This window comes from Chrysemys picta, chromosome 2 (assembly GCF_011386835.1).
Source record: "Chrysemys picta bellii isolate R12L10 chromosome 2, ASM1138683v2, whole genome shotgun sequence".
NCBI classification, from domain to species: domain Eukaryota; kingdom Metazoa; phylum Chordata; order Testudines; family Emydidae; genus Chrysemys; species Chrysemys picta.
This window is the reverse complement of record NC_088792.1, coordinates 215,519,320-215,538,833: the sequence shown is the minus strand read 5'-3', so window position 1 is coordinate 215,538,833 and position 19,514 is coordinate 215,519,320. Positions and strand designations below refer to the sequence as shown.

Here is a 19,514-nt window from a genome sequence, read left to right as displayed (position 1 = left end):
CTTTTGTTATATACCACTTTCTTGAATTAGAGGCTTTGGGGAATTGTTACCTAGAATTTTTGGAGGTGAGAGTATTTTTGGTGGAAAATTGAATGAAACAAAAACAAGTTGCCTACATTTTCATCAGTTAATCAGAATTGCACCAATATTTGAGAAGTTGCATAAGATAGCAAAGTGAGTGCTTCAGAAGGTAAAAAAGTCCTAAATCCTGTTATAACTGAGCAGGCAACGGTTTCATAAAATGTGAAAAAAACATGAAAATAATTTGTATGAAAAGTTGAGAAGATTAAGGTTTCAAAGTGAAGTACTTAAAAATTAAAAAGCAACAAAAATTGCTCATACAATCTTATTTCTTTTCTCATGTGTATATACACTCAAAAACTCCTTTTAGCATTAGATTAAAATCTTAGCTTAAATTCTGTTGTATTTATTTAGCTGGAATAAATGGGCCAAAGGTGTTAACCTAATCCAGTCACTGTCCAACATTAAATAGTGTTAAACAAGGTTTGGGGTTTGGTATACAGAGACTTCAGCCTGCTTAGTACGATGGCAAACATACCATTAAAAATCCTTTTAACCTTTATTTAAAGATAAAGAAAAAACAGTTAAAGCATTTTAAATGTAAAGTTTTAAATAAGGTTTTCATTTTAACAGCACGCTTTGTTCCCTTTCCCTTTAGCTAGAGAGAATTTTTAAAAGGAAACCTCCCCTTGTTTGACAGTCTCTGTTTTACAAAAGATTGTAATAACTGTCCCTTTAGGGAAAAAAGAAGACATTAGTTGAGATGGGCTATAGTTGTGGTTGTTAGTGTGTTGATCCCATTTCATCCCAGGTCGTGCTTGGGTTTCTGCTGGAGTGGTAGAAGTGGCAGTGTTATCTGGGTCCCTCTCACTGGCCCAGTCTGGTGAGGACATTTCTCAGGATTATGATTAGGGCAAAGAAAGTCTCTGGTCCCAGGAGATGATGAGGGTGGCAGCCCTGGTGGTGAAGTTTGTTCCAGTAGCCTCTGTCCAGTCTTCTGAATTTCCTCCCGAAGTTTCTTTCTTTCAGGACCCACAAAGGGAATGGTGGATGGAATAGCCCATACCCTCATTATTTTGTCCACCAAAAATGCCTGATGTCTGACACACCAATTCTGGTTAATTAATTTCTGGTTCCATGTTTTCTGTTTTTTACCAAGCATGAATTCAGTATCCTCTTTGAGTTATATCAACATGGCCTTTTAGTTTGGACTAATTTAGTCTCTTTGTCGTGTACTCTTGCATTGCTGTTACTTCACTACTTTCATTATCTCTAGCCTCTGTTTGCCGGCTACAGGGGATGTATCACTTGATTACATGTTCATTCCCTCTGAAGCAGTTGGCGTTGGCCACTATTGGAAGAAAGGATACTGCGCTAGATGGACCATTGATCTGACCCACTATGGTCATTCTTATGCTTTTACAATTGAATTTACAACTAGAGTAAATTTATAGACCCAATTATCACAACATTTCTCTAAAAACTTTGACACAGGAAAGGGCTAGTGTGTGACCATGATATGATTGTACACTAGTTACATATTAATTTAGAAAAATGTTTTAATTACCTCTTATGATTCAATATTATCAAAATTTTATTGTTGATTATGTACCATATGTATCTTATGACTTTAAAAACAATCTTTGTATTTGTGGATAATCTAAGCACTATACCCAGACTTACAGACACTATTTTCTCAACTTATGTATTAAATCTTTTTTTTAACATTAGCGTTAATAAAAATTTTAAATCTGTAAAAACAGAAATTCCAAGCTAACTTTCAGAAATCTCTCAACTTGTCTTCGAGGCTAAAAATGTATTTTTTAACCCTCCCGCTAAAAAGTCAGTCTCAAGAGCTGTGCAATAACATAATTACCCATTAGTATATTAAATTCTCTCAAATCCATATTACACGTAATGATATCTTGACAGTCTGAGATTTCTGGGTAGTTAACTATTTTTAAAAATAGATTGGATATAAAAGGACTAATCAATACAAGTAGATAGGACATATTTGGCAAGTCAATAGTTAAAAATACAGAAACTGCTTCTGACTGAAAAATGAGATGAGTTGAAAAAAAGTTATATCTATTGTTAATTGATATTAATGTTTTAATTTTACCTTACTGCACCAATATTACAAATTCATCTTAATTGAAATTACTACTTTATGACTTCAGGAATTTAGCTAAATGACAAGTAGGTATGGGACTGTACTGATAACATTAATTTAAAACTGAACTGCCTAAAAAAATGATAAACTTTGTAAATGTACAGGATGTATTTGATTTAAAACAAATTTAAATCATCTCTCTAAACTACTCAACGTAAATGAGACATTCTTATGCCCATCTTCATCTTTTCACCTCACTAAATCATTCTTGAAGCAGGCAGTGAAGACTACTGTGCCTGGAATCAAGTGCACTTTGACACAGTTTCAGCTTAGCTAGGTCAGTTGCCTTTCTTTACCTATCTGAAGTTAACCTGGGGACCCTGATCCTGGAAGAGATACTGTCTGGTCATATTTTGCCCCAAACTTACGCTCTTAAAATACACATAGGGATTTTGCAGATATCAGCTGGTGACCTCTAGAACCACTGGTTGAGAACTGCTGTATTAGAGCATAACTTGAAACAGAATATCTTTCTGCAGCTCAGTGTTTTCCACAATTCTGAGACATCTGGGCTGCTCCTCTCCACGCTGCAGCTCACAAAGGCAATCCATAGTTGCTGTGCTAAGTGTGCTAGCCACACCCTTCTGCTCTTGCTTGCTGCCAGTTTCTCTGCCTTCACGGGATTGGTCAGTTAGCAGTTTTAGCTGCTTCTGCTTTCTTTGGTTTTTTCCTCTTCTGTTTTTGGGCAGTAGCAGGCAGGATCTTCTACCTAATCCTTTCTCCTCCTGCCTGGGTTGAATTTCAGCATCTTGGTCCTGGTCTACACTACTTGTTTACGTCGAATTTAGCAGCGTTAGATCGATTTTAACCCTGCACCCATCCACACGACGAAGCCATTTTTGTCGACTTAAAGGGCTCTTAAAATTGATTTCTGTATTCCTCCCCGACGAGGGGATTAGCACTGAAATCCACCCTGCTGGGTCGAATTTGGGGTAGTGTGGACGCAATTTGATAGTATTGACCTCCGGGAGCTGTCCCAGAGTGCTCCATAGTGACCGCTCTGGACAGCACTCTCAACTCAGATGCACTGGCCAGGTAGACAGGAAAAGCCCCGTAAACTTTTGAATTTCATTTCCTGTTTGGCCAGCGTGGCGACCTCAGAGGTGACCGTGCAGATCTCATCAGCACAGGTTACCATGGAATCCCAGAATCGCAAAAGAGCTCCAGCATGGACCGAACGGGAGGTACTGGATCTGATCGCTGTATGGGGTGATGAATACGTGCTATCAGAACTCCGTTCCAAAAGACGAAATGCCAAAACACTAGAAAAAATCTCCAAGGGCATGAAGGACAGAGGCTATAACAGGGATCCGCAGCAGTGCCGTGTGAAACTTAAGGAGCTCAGGCAAGCCTACCAAAGAACCAGAGAGGCAAACAGCTGGTCCGGGTCAGAGCCCTAGACATGCCGCTTCTATGATGAGCTGCATGCCATTCTAGGGGGTGCCCCTACAACTACCCCAGCCCTGTGCGTGGACTCCGTCATTGGATTCTCATGCAATAGGGATGCGGATTTTGGGGATGAGCAAGATGATAGCACATAGCAAGCAAGCGGAGAAACCGTTTTCCTCGAAAGCCAGAAACTGTTTATCACCCGGGATCTAGTACCCTCCCAACCCACCGAAGGTGGACTCCTGGACCTAGAAGGTGGAGAAGGGACCTCTGGTGAGTGTACCTTTGTAAATATAATACATGGTTTAAAAGCAAGCGTGTTTAGTGATTAATTTTCCCTGAAGACTTGGGATACATTCGCAGCCAGTACAGCTACTGGAAAAGTCTGTTAACGTATATGGGGATGGAGCGTAAATCCTCCAGGAACATCTTAATGAAGCTCTCCTGGATGTACTCCCAAAGCCTTTGCAAAAGGTTTCTGGGGAGGGCAGCCTTATTCTGTCCTCCATGGTAGGACACTTTACCACGCCAGGCCAGTAACACGTAGTCTGGAATCATTGCATAACAAAGCATGGCAGCGTATGGTCCCGGTGTTTGCTGGCATTCAAGCAACATCCGTTCTTTCTCTCTCTGTGTTATCCTCAGGAGAGTGATATTATTCATGGTCACCTGGTTGAAATAGGGGAATTTTATTAAGGGGACATTCAGAGGTGGCCATTCCTGCTGGGCTGTTTGCCTGTGGCTGAACAGAAATCATCCCCACTGTTAGCCACGCGGTGGGGGGAGGGGTGAAGCGATCATCCCAGAGAATTGGGTGTGTGTGGGGTTTAGTTGGCTTTGTGCTGCATGTTAACCCGAAAACGCAGCCCCTCCTTTTAAAGGCCAACCCATTTTAAATGGGAGCTTGGTATGTGAAATGAGGGCACTGCTGTTTGAAACCATTCCCACATGTTATGAAGGTTAAAGAAGCCAAAAGACTGTGGCTTACCATGACTGCCTGCAAGCCAAATTCTGTTGCCCGCTGGCCCTGCGTGTGTGATCTCTTACACCAAACCAGCAGACCCTCAATATAAGAGGCAAAATGTGACCTTGTAAAGAAAGCACACGTGCTATGTAATGTTAACAGCTTGGTTCACCGTGAAAGAGTCTACCCATTGTTCTCTAAAATGTCTCTTTAAAGACTACACTCCCTTTTTCCCTCCCGCAGCTGCAAATGGTTTCAACACTCCCAGTTTCATCTCCGTCCCAGAGGTTAGCGAAGTTTTGAAGGCGAAAAAAACACACTCGCGATTAAATGTTCTCTGAGTTCATGCAGTCCTCCCTCACTGAAAGAGCCCAGCAGAATGTGTGGAGGCAGACAATGTCAGAGTGTAGGAAAGCACAAAATGAAGGCGAGGACAGGTGGCGGGAGCAAGAGAAGAGGTGGCGTCAGCGTAATGAGAGGAGGCAGGAAGCAATGCTTAGGCTACTGGAAGATCAAACTGATATGCTCCGGCGTATGGTTGAGGTGCAGGAAAGGGAGCAGGAGCACAGACCGCTGCTGCAGCCACTGTGTAACCAACCGCCCTCCTCCCCAAGTTCCACAGCCTCCTCACCCAGATGCCCAAGAACGCGGTGGGGGGGCCTCCGGGCACCCAACCACTCCACCCCAGAGGACTACCCAAGCAACAGAAAGCTGGCATTCAATAAATAAGTTTTGAAGTACAGTGTGGCCTTGTCCTTCCCTACTCCCCTCCTATACCACCCCACCCAGTGCTTTCCTCCTCCCCCATCTCTCCCGGGCTACCTTTGCAGTTATCCCCCCCATTTGTGTGACGAATTAATAAAGAATGCATGAATTTGAAACAACAATGACTTTGTCTCTGCAAGTGGTGATCAAAGGGGGGTGGGGAGGGCGGTTGGCTTATGGGGAAGTAGAGTGAACCAAGGGGACGGGTTTTCATCAAGGAGAAACAAATCAACAAAGGGGGCGGGTTTGCATCAAGGAGAAACACGCACAACTCAATTAAACTTAAAGAAGGAAATGACCTGCAGTCACTCCCATTTATGTCCAGGCGCCCCCGACTGACCTCACCAAGGTCGGCCAGGAGCAACCAGGAGACAGCAGCAGACGGTGCAATACGGCTGCTAACCATCTTTGCTAACTTGCAAAGGCAAGGAACTGCTGCTGTGTAGCAATGCAGAACCGAGTCTGTCAGCAGCACCTAGGAGACGTATGGTGACAGTGAGCTAAGCAGACTCCATGCTTGCCGTGGTATGTCGTCTGCACAGGTAACCCATGAAAAAAGGCGAGAAATGATTTTTTGCTGTTGCTTTCATGGAGGGAGGGAGGGGGGGGAGTCTGACGACATTGTTTTTGCCCCATCAGGCATTGGGAGCTCAACCCAGAATTCTAATGGGTGGTGGAGACTGCAGGAACTGTGGGATAGCTACCACACTGCAACGCTCCAAAAGTAGACGCTAGCCTCGTTACTGTGGACGCACTCCACTGACTTAATGCACTTAGTGGGGACACACACAATCGACTGTATCAAATTGATTTCTAAAAAATCGACTTCTATTAAATCGACCTAATTTCGTTGTATAGACATACCCTTGGTGACTAAACTGCAGCAGCAGTTCCACCCTGCCAGGTTCTCTGCCTCCCCTCCCTCCCTGGCATGGCAGAACAGCTAAGGAAGTGCCAGTTCAAGTCCAAAAATTACTCTATTTGCAAGGCAGCCTTCACAGACTCAGCAGACAGTGAGGTGTGCACTGCCTACGCCCAGTCAACCAATCTTAGCTCCATTAGGGCACAGGGATCCGAGCTTGACAGGATTACAGGGTCCACTACCTGCCCGAGTAGCCGCAACTCTAACATGGGAAAACTGAACCTGGAGCCACAGAACCGAGCAGGGAGAGGCTTGAAGGATGAGGACCCCCCCCCCCCATCCAGCTGCCCAGGGTACTCCTGAAACTCTGACGAGAATAGCCTTGTGGGCTTCACCCCCTCTCCCTACACCAATTCTTAAAATGACTCTTTCCCTGGGGAAAGAGAAGCAGGTCTAATAAACAGCCCTTTTCACTCCCAATTTGAGCCTTCTCTAGGGGCTGGGACCCTGCAGGGGAGGAATGAGACAGAGAGCTCCTTAGAGGTCTTAGATGTTCTGGGAGGCACACTATAAAAGACCTCATCAGAGCCACAACAGAGGTCATTGACCTGCAAGGCAGGCTACAAGGGCAGAGAAACCCAAAAAGGGAAGACAAACAGGAGGCACATGCCTTCTGACTCTTCCTCTTTATCCTCCCCCTCCTCCTCCACAGTAGAACAACTATGGGGCTCTGAATATGAGCAGGGGAGACACAAAAAATATTCTTACCCTCTAAAAAGTTTGTGTCCACCATACAGATACAGCCTGAACAAGTTCCTGAGAGCAAGCCTGAAAGCAAATTCCTGCCCTCAGAATCCTCTTCTGAGGCAGCTATTCCTCTGCACTCCTCCTTTGAGGATGTGGTCATAGAGGAGTGGGAACAAGCCTGACAAAGGCAAACATATCAGTAAAAATGACCTCCAGTTCTACAGATTGCAGGAGCCAAAAAACTCTATTGCTGAGGTCCCAAAGGTAAATGCTGTTATTGAAACCCTAGTAAGGGGATGGTTATCCCCTCAAGGAAAATTCTACCCTAAGGATCACACAGAAAGGAAAGTGGAGGACACACTCAAAAAAGACTTTGAGACCTCTTTGGCTACCTGAAAGACCATCTCTGACAGCAACATGCTTTGCTAAAGCATCTCTCTTCTGGCTGGAGGATCTCATGGATCTAAGGAACAGAGATCACCCTGATTCGAGCGCTACTCTTTATAAAAAAAAAATCTCCTTAGCAACAGCATTTTGTAGCACTTCATAGTTCAGTGAATGTATCAAGCTTGTCAGCCAGAACCATGGCAAGATAGCTCAGCAGATGGGTGCCAGGTGTGGTTCTGCCTTGAAAAATGAATTCCCATTCTAAACAGGTTCTATGCTTAAGAAAGTTTATAGTCTCCATCCTGTTTGAGGAAAAGCTGGAGCAACTAGTGGTGGAAAACATGGCGAAATCTGGGCAGACCCTCCTAGCCTCAGTAACTTACATTCAGATAGGGACATCTTTCATCCATCTTCCTTGCGGAAGTACCAATGAACGGACAGCAGCTTCTCCAATAGTAAATCCTGGAATCAAGGTTCTAGGAGAGGCCCAGAGACTGCTCCACAGCCTCCAAGGCCACCTTATGACAATGACTGGATGTGCGCACACCCATGGCTGAAGCTAGAAGGCAGAATTTCTCCCTTCACAGAGCAGTGGTATGCATCCACAGCAGACAAGTGGGTGAGGGATATAGTGAGCTGAAGTAGTCCCTTAGGATGAGATGGAGCCCTCAACTCTTCTTCATCCAGTCCCCATAAAACACAAGCTGATCCAGAATGAGATTTCTTATCTGGAAGTAAGAGTATTAGAAACTGTGCTCTCAGAAAAGAGATTCTTAGGGTTTTACTCCATCTTCTGTATACCCAGAAGAGTATCAGGGTGGGGGCCATCTTCTGCCGCAAGAGGCTCAACATATGGATGAGAAAGACAAAGTTCTGAATGGAGACCTTGGCCTCAGCACTCTCCTCCTTATTTCAAGGAGACTCCTTGATGTCAGGGTATGCCTATCTCCAGATCCTCGTAAGGTCATGTAACCACAGACTTCTGAGATTCACTTATGGAAAAACTATTACCAGAATCAAATGCTCCCCTTTGGACTGTCTTCGGTCCCCAGCGTCTTTACAGAGCTGCTGGTAGTGATCAGGCATAGGGCACAAGATATCCACCTATGTCCCTTCCTCGACCACATCCCTTCCCAAGCCAAAGTGCACAAAGCCACAGCTCTGAGTCTGGACTTTCTGAAAGTTAATGGCTTCATCATCAACTTCAAAAATTGCTCCCTGATTCCTTCAACCAGCATCTCTCACCGGAGAGTTGATACAGAAACCCTGATAGCAAAAATCTGTCACCTGAAAGATTCCAGAAGATCCAGGATCTTAACAGTTTTTTGCGAACTGTAGATGTCCTGCTATAGCATGGCGTCTTCAGCTTCTGGGCTTTCTGGTATCGTGAATAGGAATTTGGGCAAGATCACACATCTGGTGCCTTTAAACCTTCCTCCTGAGAACATGCAACCACTTGCTGGAACACATGAAAGACCAAGTGCAAGTCTAAATCCAGATACTAAGCTCCCTAGAGTGGTGGACTTTCCATGTTAATATCTGCAAAGGCCTGCCTATATGTCTTCAAGAGCCTCTTGTCCTTACTACCAATGCTATACTGGAGGGCTGGAGTGTTCATCTGGGTTTTCAAACCACCCAGGGAATCTCAAGCCTGGAGAAAAAAGATACAGCATGAACTTTCTAGAACTCAGAGCAGGCAAGCTAGAAATGTGAGTTTTAGATCTTCCTGGAAAGAAATCACGTATGGTTTAGTCAGACAACACAACTACAGTCACATGCATAAACAACAAAGAAGGGGCAAGAAGCCCAAAGCTATACACAGAAGCAATGGAAATAATGAAATGGGCAGAGCAATCTCTTCTGTCCCTCAGAGCAATCCACATAAAAGGAGAACTGACCCAGAAGGCAGATTGTCTCAGCAGGCATAAATTCAACAATCTGGAGTGATGCCTGTATGAGGAGCTCTTTGGACTGACCTCGAGGATGTTCAGTCTTCCTTCAGCCTTTGTTTGTGAGCTGCAGAAACACAAAGAGGCTGAGGTACTACACCATGGAGACAGGTCCCGAATCTCTGAGAATGGAAGCCCTTTTGCACAAATAGCCAGAGGGCCTACTTTATGCATGACCACCTTTTCCCCTCCCGGGGAAAGTGATTCAGAAAATAAACAGGGAGCAGGTGAAAGTCATGTTGATAACTCCCTATTGACTAAGGAGACATGGTTTTCCAACCTGATAGGACCTGATACTGGAATCTCCACTATAATTATCTTCTCCGAAGGGAGACTGTTTATCTCCCAAGGCCCATTTCTCAATTCAGATCCAGTCTGGCTTTAGCTGACAGCCTGGCTAATGAAAGGGAAGCCTTAACAATCCTAGATGTATCTTCCAAAGTTATCAAGACCTTGCTAGCATCCAGGAGAGCCTTAACTCTAAACGCATACCCTTCCATCTTGTCCAGGTTCAGTGAGTGGTGCCGAGACAAACAGTATGGACCCCAGAAATCTAGGGATTCCAGCCATTTTGGTCTTATTCAGAAAGGTGTAGATAAGGGCCTTCAGTCCAGCACGACAGTATGTCAAATTTAGGTTTCTGTTCTTAGCTGCGTCCTTTTCATGGGGTCTGTGGGGTCCTTGGCAGAGAACCCCTAGATCTCCAGATTCCTCAGGGTTGTCAGGCTAGCCGGCCAACATTCAGACCAATTTTCCAAAAATGGGATCTACCACTGGTTTTGAAGGTTTAACAGATCATTCCTTCGAGTACCTTACTTCAGAGGCTGCCTTCTTCCTGTCGATAAAAACCGGTTTTTCTGGTCATTATCACCCCAACTAGACAGGTATCAGAGCTGGCAGTGTTATCAATGCAAGAATCTTACTGTGTGTTTCATAATGACAGGGTGGTGCTGAGAACTCTTAAGGCCTTTTCTTCCTGGGAAAAGTCATCCTTCATTCTGTCTGAAGAGGCAACATCTGACAGAAAAATGACACAACTTAGATGTTGTGAAACAACACAGCTTCATCAGATTGTTTTACATTTTGTTTCTGGGTCTTAGTCTGCTACTGTTCCTTAATTTGTCTCACTTCCTTCTACTCTTTCTCCCTCTTTTGAGTGGGCTGCTTACTACTTTTCATCAGTTATGGTGATCCAGACTAGAGGTTTATGAATGTATGGAGGGATTAGGCAAATTCAGTTTACTGTAAATGTCGTCTTGTAACAGGGAAGAGTCTATATATTTTCCCCCACGGTAGCATATACTTTTATGTTTGTAATTATTTAGGTTTAAAACTTCAGAAGTTTAGAGAATGGAGATGTGTATTTCTCCATTTCTATGTAAGGGGAGCTGTGAAGGTACCTGGAATTTCAGTATCAGATTAGTGCCTCTGTGTGTGGTAGTGTGGGCACAGTTAACTAACTACTGTGACTTCTAGAGAAGGTGATTCTTTATTATGAGAAGACACACTTATGGTAAGTTTACTTTGCCTACTAAATGTCTTGTTGCAAAATTTGGATAAAATGTATGATTAGAAGTTTTAGCTGTATTTTAACTATTGTAGATTGTTATATAAAAACAAAATTATAGAATTCTTTTACAGGCTTTTGCAGAGGAATAGCTTTTTTTAATTTCTTTGGAAAAAACTAAACTCCATTCCTATATACACTAAATATTCTGGAAGAAATGAGTCAGAACTAGGACTCTTTTTATCAATGGGTACTGTAATCAAAATAACCATTTATTGGATTACTTCTATACAGTGTCTCTGGTGGAGCAAATTAAAAACACGTTAGACTTATACATTTTAATTAAAATGAATAAATATTTTTCATATTTCTTACTACATTAGGAGGCCTTATCAGCATCAACATGAGTGAAATTAGTTTTGATGAAATTCAGGAAGTATTTTCAAAGGATTTAGACATTGAGCCAGGTGGTCATTGGAAACCAAAAGATTGTAAACCAAGATGGAAGGTGAGACAAAGTTCCTTACTGACCTCCTTTCCACTAATTGTTTTCCTGCTTATTGAGAATATTTGAAAACTACAAGCACCCATTCTTAGAAATTTAAATCTTTGTGCTGGTCATTTGATCCAAGAAGAGTAGTTTAAATATTGTCATGAACCTTCACAAAATTTCAGTACTTGAAAACATATCTACAGAGAAGTTAAGGACATTTTTGGTATTTGTGTAGGAATTTAATATGTAACGGGGAGACCAAACTTATTGGCCTTCTGAGCTGCGTACAACAATCTTCAGAAGTTCGGGAGCCAGGGCACACCTGCCGGGGTCCGAGGCTTAGTGCTTCAGCCCTGCTCCTGCTGAAGCCCTGAGCCCCAGCAAGTGTGCTCCGCAGGGCTGAAGCCCCAAGACCCCTCTTCCCACTGGGCAGAGCCCCTACCACACCACCCTGCTGCAAGGCAGAGGTCTCGAGCTCCCCCTAGTCTGGTAGTGGAGAATGGGGGGGATGCATGGGGGGTCCGTGAGCTGCACTTTAATGGTAAAAGAGCCGCATGTGGCTCGTGAGCCAGTTTGGCCACCCCGATATATAAACATGAATTCATTATTTCAGTGTTCCCATCGTGAATATACACAGATTAGAACATTTCTCATGAGAACAATGAATGTAGTCAAAAAGGTATTGCCTTAATCAGTGGTGACTCTTCCAAGTATGTTCAGTCCTTTGGTTCAATAAATTGCTTACAATAAACTGTGATTGGACGTCAGCATTACCCCTTAAAGTCACTTGTAGACTCATTCACTAGAAAAATGCATCATAGTTTTGTATGTAAAAAGTACTGCCTTGTTTAGCTGCTTTCTAGAGGAGCACAAAAAGTTGTAAAAGAGTTCACCAATTGAACATTAAGGCTAAAACACTGAAAAATCCATAACAGATTTAATTTAACACATTATGATTTTAAAATACTCATATCATCTTAACATTACTTTCTAATCTGATTTATTTTGCAGGTGGCAATCCTCATTCCTTTTCGCAATCGCCATGAACATCTTCCGATTTTTTTCCGGCACCTCATACCTATGTTACAGAAGCAACGGTTGGAATTTGCCTTTTATGTTGTTGAACAGGTGAGTCTTTAATTAGAATAGTATATCAAAATTAGCTCCTTGGAACTTCCTCACAGATTGGGGTCTGATGTTGCTATTGAATATTCTGTGAAACAGGAAATCTCAACTTCTGAAACTAAACATTTAAGCAGTTACCTTCTAAACCATTAAGTAAAATACAAACAAAAAACCCTCAACTCTTTTTTTTTTCTCAGATTTATTGGTGATCAGTGACATCTTATTTCTCTTAAAATATAGAGCAGTATTTTTATAGCTGTTAACATTAACCTCATTGAATCTATTGTATACAAAGTTAAGGCGTGTAGTGCAAAACCATTATCTTTGCAGTTATAAAAATTAAAAATTGATATTTGCAAAGGAATTTGAGGGCAGGGACTAATAAAGGGCTACACAGATTTACACCTCTAGATTGCATATTCTTATCTAACTCAAATCTATAGTTACCAAAAGTAGTTATCATTTGAAGGTTGTCCATTTGGCTGTCATTAAATGAATTGGTGGACTCTGTCTAATTCTTACTGAATATGTGATCACATTACAAATGTTACCAGCTAGTACCCTGAAAGGTAGTCTCATCATAAATGCATAGACCTCAATTGGTTTGGAGAATGACTGACCCCCGAAGATTCTATCCCTTCAAAACAGGGTTATGGCACATTGGTGGGGCAGTTTGTGAGGAATTTGCTCTGCTGTTGGCAGTATTATATTAATAGCTGATCTATACATTAATTACATGATTTAGGTTTCCAGGACAGTGAATTCTGCATCTTTCACATAGATACATACATACATACATACATTCAGTCTTTAATGGAAAAAGAATAAGGGAGAGTGAGGAAATGGGTGTTCTTAAAAAGATCTAATTACGTGATAATTTTCTGATACTAAAAAGGCTTGTAAACTAATTTTTTCAGTCTTCAGGGAGCTGCTCCTCAAATTCCATTTTTTATTTAGAAGGATTAAATAATGTTGAAAATTTAAAAAGGTTTTTAATAAAATTATCTAACAAGATTTTATCAGGCTGTGGACATATGTCCTATCGCAAGGTTAACTTACTGTAAACATGTAGCAAAGTATTTCATACTAGTTGAAATTCATAAATACTGTGTGCTTTGTTTTAACAAGATACATTTTTGAGTGGTTAAACATTGTTCACAATTTTGGTATTGCATTAGTGATTTGGTATTGCGTTTATACTTCGGCATAAAACTTAACTGCAACTTGTACTTGAAGATAAGTATCAGTGCTCCTTATAGTATTGGTGCTTATGATTGATTTGGTGCAATGTTTCTTAATGTAAACTAAATAGAAGTTTTAAGTTCTTGCTCTTCAAGGGCAGGAATTCTAGAGGGAGGATTTTTCTTTAATTGCACAAAATGGAGTTGCTGAAATACTGCTATTCTTGCTGCTGCTGTGATTAAATGAAAGCATAACAAGCCTCGGTATCAACACACCCTTTTCTTTCTAATACGAGGGGGGCTGGTAAATTTCCTGTACATCAAAGTAATGTCTACTTGCTCTTGCCTTATTCGGTTTCTCCTTTGTTTCCGCATAAAGAGTGGTACACAACCTTTTAACCGTGCAATGCTCTTTAACGTTGGCTTCAAAGAGGCTATGAAGGATGTTGCCTGGGACTGTGTAATTTTTCATGATGTGGATCATTTACCTGAAAATGACCGAAATTATTATGGATGTGGAGAGATGCCACGTCATTTTGCAGGAAAGCTGGACAAATACATGTACATGTAAGTACTGCAGTTCACCTTTCCTGTCTTAAAAGATGCAGAAATGTCTTTTGAATGTGCACATAAAAAAACCTTAGCCTTAGTTAACATTCAACCTACAAAAATGTAAGATTTTAACCAACAGATATGCCATTTTCTTATTCTAAATGTTGTACAAGCTATTAACTGACAGTATCATAAAAGGAAAGAACAGAAGAGAAAGTTTTAGTTTTTGTATTTGAGAAGCTACTAGTATAGACACCACCTCCTTTAGCACCCTCTTTGTTACTAAATGATTATATAAAATATATGTAGCAATAAAGGCAAGCTGCTCTTGATAATATATTTCTGCTTTGTAGAAAAGCTCGTCTACCTTTGTAGAAATATTCTGAGTGTTGGTTTTACGTTCACTACCCTGATGTAATTACAGCTCTCAAAAGGTCTCTGTTGCTTTCATAAACTTTTAATATTGGCTTCTAAAATAGCTCTATGTTTTCATCTATCTAACTGTTGTAATAGGGCGTCAGAACTTATTTCCTTCGAATGTGTGCCTTCTTGAGAGGTCTCTTACCATCATTGTAATATCACTATCTTGGAGCAGGACAGGGGTTGGTAACCTCCAGCATGCGTGCCAAAGATGGCATGCGAGACGATTTTTGATGGCACGCTGCTGCCTGTCGGGGTCCTGGCCCCACTCAGCCCCCCCCAACCCCTCCGCCCACTGATTTCTCCTGCGGGAGCAGGAGGCAGAAGCTTGATCATATCGGCAGCCAAGCTCCCCCTCCCCCACTTCTTCCCCCAGCGTGGTGCTTTCCTGCTCCTTCCCCTCCCTCTCCCTGCCGCCGATCAGCTGATCGCCCTTGCGAAGGGGATGGGGAGGCGAGGCGAGCCGCAGTGTGCTCGCTGCTCTGGGGAGGAGGCAGAGAAGAGGTGGGGATGGGGCCCTGGGGAAAGGGGTGGGAACTGGACATATCCCCTCCGGCCCCCTGCCATGAGCACCCCCATGAGCCGAGCACCCCAGCCCTCTGCCCTGACCCCCCACACACACACCCAGCCTTCTGCCCTGACCCCTGAACTCCCACACACACCCAGCCCTCTGCCCTGATCTCTGCACTCCCACACATACCCAGCCCCCCCCCCACCCCATGCCCTGACTCTTGCGCCCCCGACATCCCCATCCCCACCCTGAGCACCAAACGGGCGCTCCTGCGCGCGCATACACACACACACACACACACACACATTCCTACCTGCACCCCCAGTCTGGGGTCCCGGCTGCCGGCCCCTCGCCAGCCAGGGTCCTACAGGCCCCGCTCGGCCAGCTGCTGAACTAGGTGAACGGAACCCCAGGCCGGCCGCGGGCTGAGTGGGCCGGCGGCGTAAGATCAGCATTTTAATTTAATTTTAAATTAAGCTTCTTAAACGTTTTGAAAACCTTGTTTACTTGACATACAACAATAATTTAGTTATATAATATAGACTTACAAAGAGAGACCTTCTAAAAAAACGTTAAAATGTATTACCAGCACGCGAAACCTTAAGTTCAAGTGAATAAGTGAAGACTCGGCACACCACGTCTGAAAGGTTGCCGACCCCTGGAGTAGGAGAAGTAGGAGTACTGGCAATATTGTAGGAAATGTTTCCCACTTCAACTTTGCAATAATGTACTATTTAATAAAGAGGGTCTCCTATTTTAACTTTGTGGATCACTTCTTCAATGAAAGATTTCTCCCCACCTGATAGATTGCTTCCCGTCATGTATTCAGGCAGTATTAAGCTTTAATATAATGTGGATGCTGCAGCTGGATTATGTCCCTTCCCCTGCAGTTTTATATTGGTAATGTTTTTCCTTTACATTATTAATTCTAAATGTCAACTTGTCTGCAACTCTTACTGTTCCAATTGCTCCAGATAACTTTTGTAATTTGTTTCTCCAACTTGTGTGTGTTGCTTGCTGTGTTTGGAGTTCAGTTTGTCAAAAAGTCATTGAAAACCCTGAAAACCCTGGACCTGTGCTACAGAAAATGTCATTGTGTTAAGGCTTTTCAGAACATCATGTACATGATAGGTAGAACAATCCAAAATTAATAGAGATTAAGAGTCAGGAGATTGAGTCCATTTTACTTTTTTGTCTGCTTGCTCATTGGTAAGTGGGGATAATAGTTGTCCACTTACTGTCCATTCTTTGCTTCCACATTATCTATAATACAAGTAGGGCTATATTATTTTCTTCATCAAGCAGCTTCCTCTCCCACAGCATCCCAGAGGCAGCTATGGGTAGAAGGAAGCCTTGTTAGCACAATACCAGTGGAATCCTGGTGCAGAAGTGCCGGGCCTCCTTGCAGATGGTCTTCACCTCCTTAGGAATCCATATTTGGAGGAGCCACTTGGGGAGCAAACCCAGCTATTTTGGTTGGGATTAAATCATCAGACATTTCTGAAAGAGGATCCTTGGAAATGTCCTCCTTCTGTGATAGCTTATAGGAGGTGGGATGATCTATCTAGTCCAGTAACTATAGGAGGCAGCGGCTAAAGGGAACATCCGTGCTAATGGTCTTTCACTGTGTATACATTGTTTGGAATCAGGAAATTACAATTCCTAAAATTTAAAGAGTGACCGACAGTAGTAATTTTAGCTACGTAGCTGTAGTGGCTGTACAGGTTGGGCAGCTGCTTATTACTTAACACTTCTGTAATGGTAGTCAACATGCATTTATTGTCAAGAGAAATATTCTCTTGGTGCAAAAAGGATTAAAATAATCTTGAACGTGTGTAGCTATGCTCTCTAAAAACTGAAACAAGGGAGGAATTTCCATTACTTTTAAAAATACTTCAGAATAGGCTAATATAAGGTGTTAAACTGCTTTATTTTTTATCAGTTTTCCCTGTTTTGTAGAATACATTAATGGACTGGAAATATTACTGACATATCAGAGCTTTTACTGCTGACTCAGGTGAAGAGAACTTTTTCAACTCAATAGTGTCAAAATACCACATTTTGAAAGCTTTTTTTATAGTCCCTTCAGCTGTAAATTGGTCTTTTTTCTAAAACCGGCTACCTGAAGCCTGGGTTAAGCTGCTGTTTTCTGTTCTGCAAATGAAAGCCCTTATTACAAATATTTAGTTTCCACATTCTTTGCTAATACCAACTTTCATTATAAAAGATCTGTAAAGCATTTTTCCTAATAGGTATATTGAACATCTACACATACACTAGATTTTTTTTCCTGCAAGATATGGAAGCAGTTGTTCAAACAGGATTTTTACTTCTCTGAATTTAATCAATAGAATAAAACTTACTTGCTATCATTTTCAGTCTTCCATACAATGAGTTCTTTGGTGGTGTAAGTGGCCTGACAGTGGAACAATTCAAAAAGATCAATGGATTTCCAAATGCTTTCTGGGGATGGGGAGGAGAAGATGACGATCTTTGGAATAGGTGAGTGTTTATAGTACATTGTGTAAGACATGAGTTCCTGAACAGTGACGTTCACATTTTTTCGCTATTAAACTATCTAAGTTAAGAAAAGTTTGCAGAAGCTTATTTGAGTTAGCAGGTGTTTATTGACTCTTTATAGTGTGTTTTTTGTTATATTAAATTAAAATGTGTGTATTCATTATTGCACTGACAGTGTACTTGGTTTGCTTTATAAAGAAAGACAGTCTCTGCCCTGAAAAGCTTAAACTCCAGGGGACAGACTTTCAGAAGTGCCTAAAGTGCCCAACTCCCATTGACTTTCAAAGGAATGTGGGTACCTACTTGTTCTTTCTACCTTTGAATATCTCTCCCTAGGTGGATGTACAATGTGTGCTGGGGAGAGCCAGATGATGACATTAGCTATTTTTTTAAAAGAACTGTAATTAAATGGAGCACTGCTAATTAGATTTTTTTGAAGTTTTCAGATTTCAAAATCATGTTTCTGATATAGCTCCCCTTAAATAATATGTTCTGAAATTAAAAAAAAAATATACGAGGGGTTTTCTGCTTGGTTTGCTGATGTTTTAAAAGGCTTTTTTGGGTGTGCCTAGTAGTGTAACCTTTGGGTGGGCTAAAATGTATTGCCCCTTTCCTAGTGCTTCAACACAACTCCTATAGAAAAACACATGGAGACCCAGAATTTATTCCTTGAGGATTTTCAGTAAGGTTTGCACAGGGTCAACCTCTCCCACACAATGAAGTCCAAAAAGGAGGAGAAATTAGCTTAATTCTTTAGTATCAACTTTATAAAAATTTATAATGATAAAGAAACAATATCTTAATTTCTACTAAATGACCAGTTTACTTCATAATCCACATGCACTGTCTTCATAGTTATACATAAATATATATACAAAAATTAAATCTAAAAGGTTAGCCCCACAGAAAGACAGCGAGATGTACCTGAGAGGTCCAAAAGCTTAAGTTGAATTCACTTGAGTCTCAGTTACAGTCCTGTTTATCAACTCCGTATTGTCTCATGAGTCAAAAGCACTGCAATAATAGGAAAATATATATGATTCTTTCCCTGTCAGCACATTTAAATGAGGAAAGAGTTTGTGAACCATGCCAATTAAGACAATTTGACTAAAATAACATTCAAGGTATACAATTTAAAAATGAAGTTTTCCTTCCAGATTTCTCCTATAACGAACACTGCTGGTTCCCTGTTGGAAAGTTAACACTATCACCCAACCTGCTGCAAAATGCTTCAGAGTTGGGGGAAAACAGCTTGCTTTCTGTTACTATGGCTGAGCGTCTTACAGCTACCTTGACTGCTTGCCCTGACTCGGTGGAGTTTTAGTCCAGCTACAGGAAGCCTATTAGGCATGCCCGAAACTACCATACCAAGTTCCTGGAAGTTCTGGACACGAATGCTGATTGTACATCTGCCTAGCAACAATGACCCAGATACCATTCCTTCCTTCCACCCCCGCCCCCCCCCCCGAGTCTCTTAAAGAGATGTCTCCCTGTTAGGCATAACACCAAGCATATTTGGGCTCCTCTCTCCTTTTTCTCTGTGCATGTGCTTTTTTATCCCCCGCCCCCCCAGTTTTGCTGCTGCTGTTGCTACTAAAAACTTTCTTACAGTGTGTGGGGAAAAGCTTGCACATAAGTTGCTTCCATGTCCAAGAGCAGTGTATGAGTGACATCATGCTATCCTATGACACAGAGTTGTAGTTGACCATCAACAGAACAGTGAAATTGACTATATAAAAACACCATTAAATGCTCACCGTAAACAAACTTTTTAAAAGTTATTTTTATTAATTTGTTAATTTTTATGATTAAATTATATGTAAATTAACAGCTATGTAGGTCTAAAAGGAACAGTCTTATGTAACAAAAGCATATCCCATGTTTCTACTCTTGTAACCCTCATCATTTCTATATGCTCCCAGTCTGTCATCTCTTACTTTGCTGTGTG

At 41.9% G+C, this 19,514-nt stretch overlaps 1 protein-coding gene across 5 annotated transcripts in view; it reads left to right on the top strand.

Moving 5' to 3' along the window:
- B4GALT6 (beta-1,4-galactosyltransferase 6) overlaps positions 1–19,514 on the top strand; it is a 50,392-nt gene that overhangs the window by 24,967 nt on the left and 5,911 nt on the right. For 4 of the 5 annotated variants that reach the window (XM_065585428.1, XM_005279988.5, XM_024105465.3 and 1 more), the window contains exons 4-7: positions 11,148–11,272; positions 12,269–12,385; positions 13,943–14,130; positions 17,426–17,548. In XM_065585428.1, the coding sequence (XP_065441500.1) occupies positions 11,148–11,272; positions 12,269–12,385; positions 13,943–14,130; positions 17,426–17,548 (553 nt within the window). Of the gene's footprint in view, positions 1–1,113; positions 1,139–11,147; positions 11,273–12,268; positions 12,386–13,942; positions 14,131–17,425; positions 17,549–19,514 lie in introns of those variants that run through there. The other variant, XM_042854863.2, reaches the window with a different exon arrangement.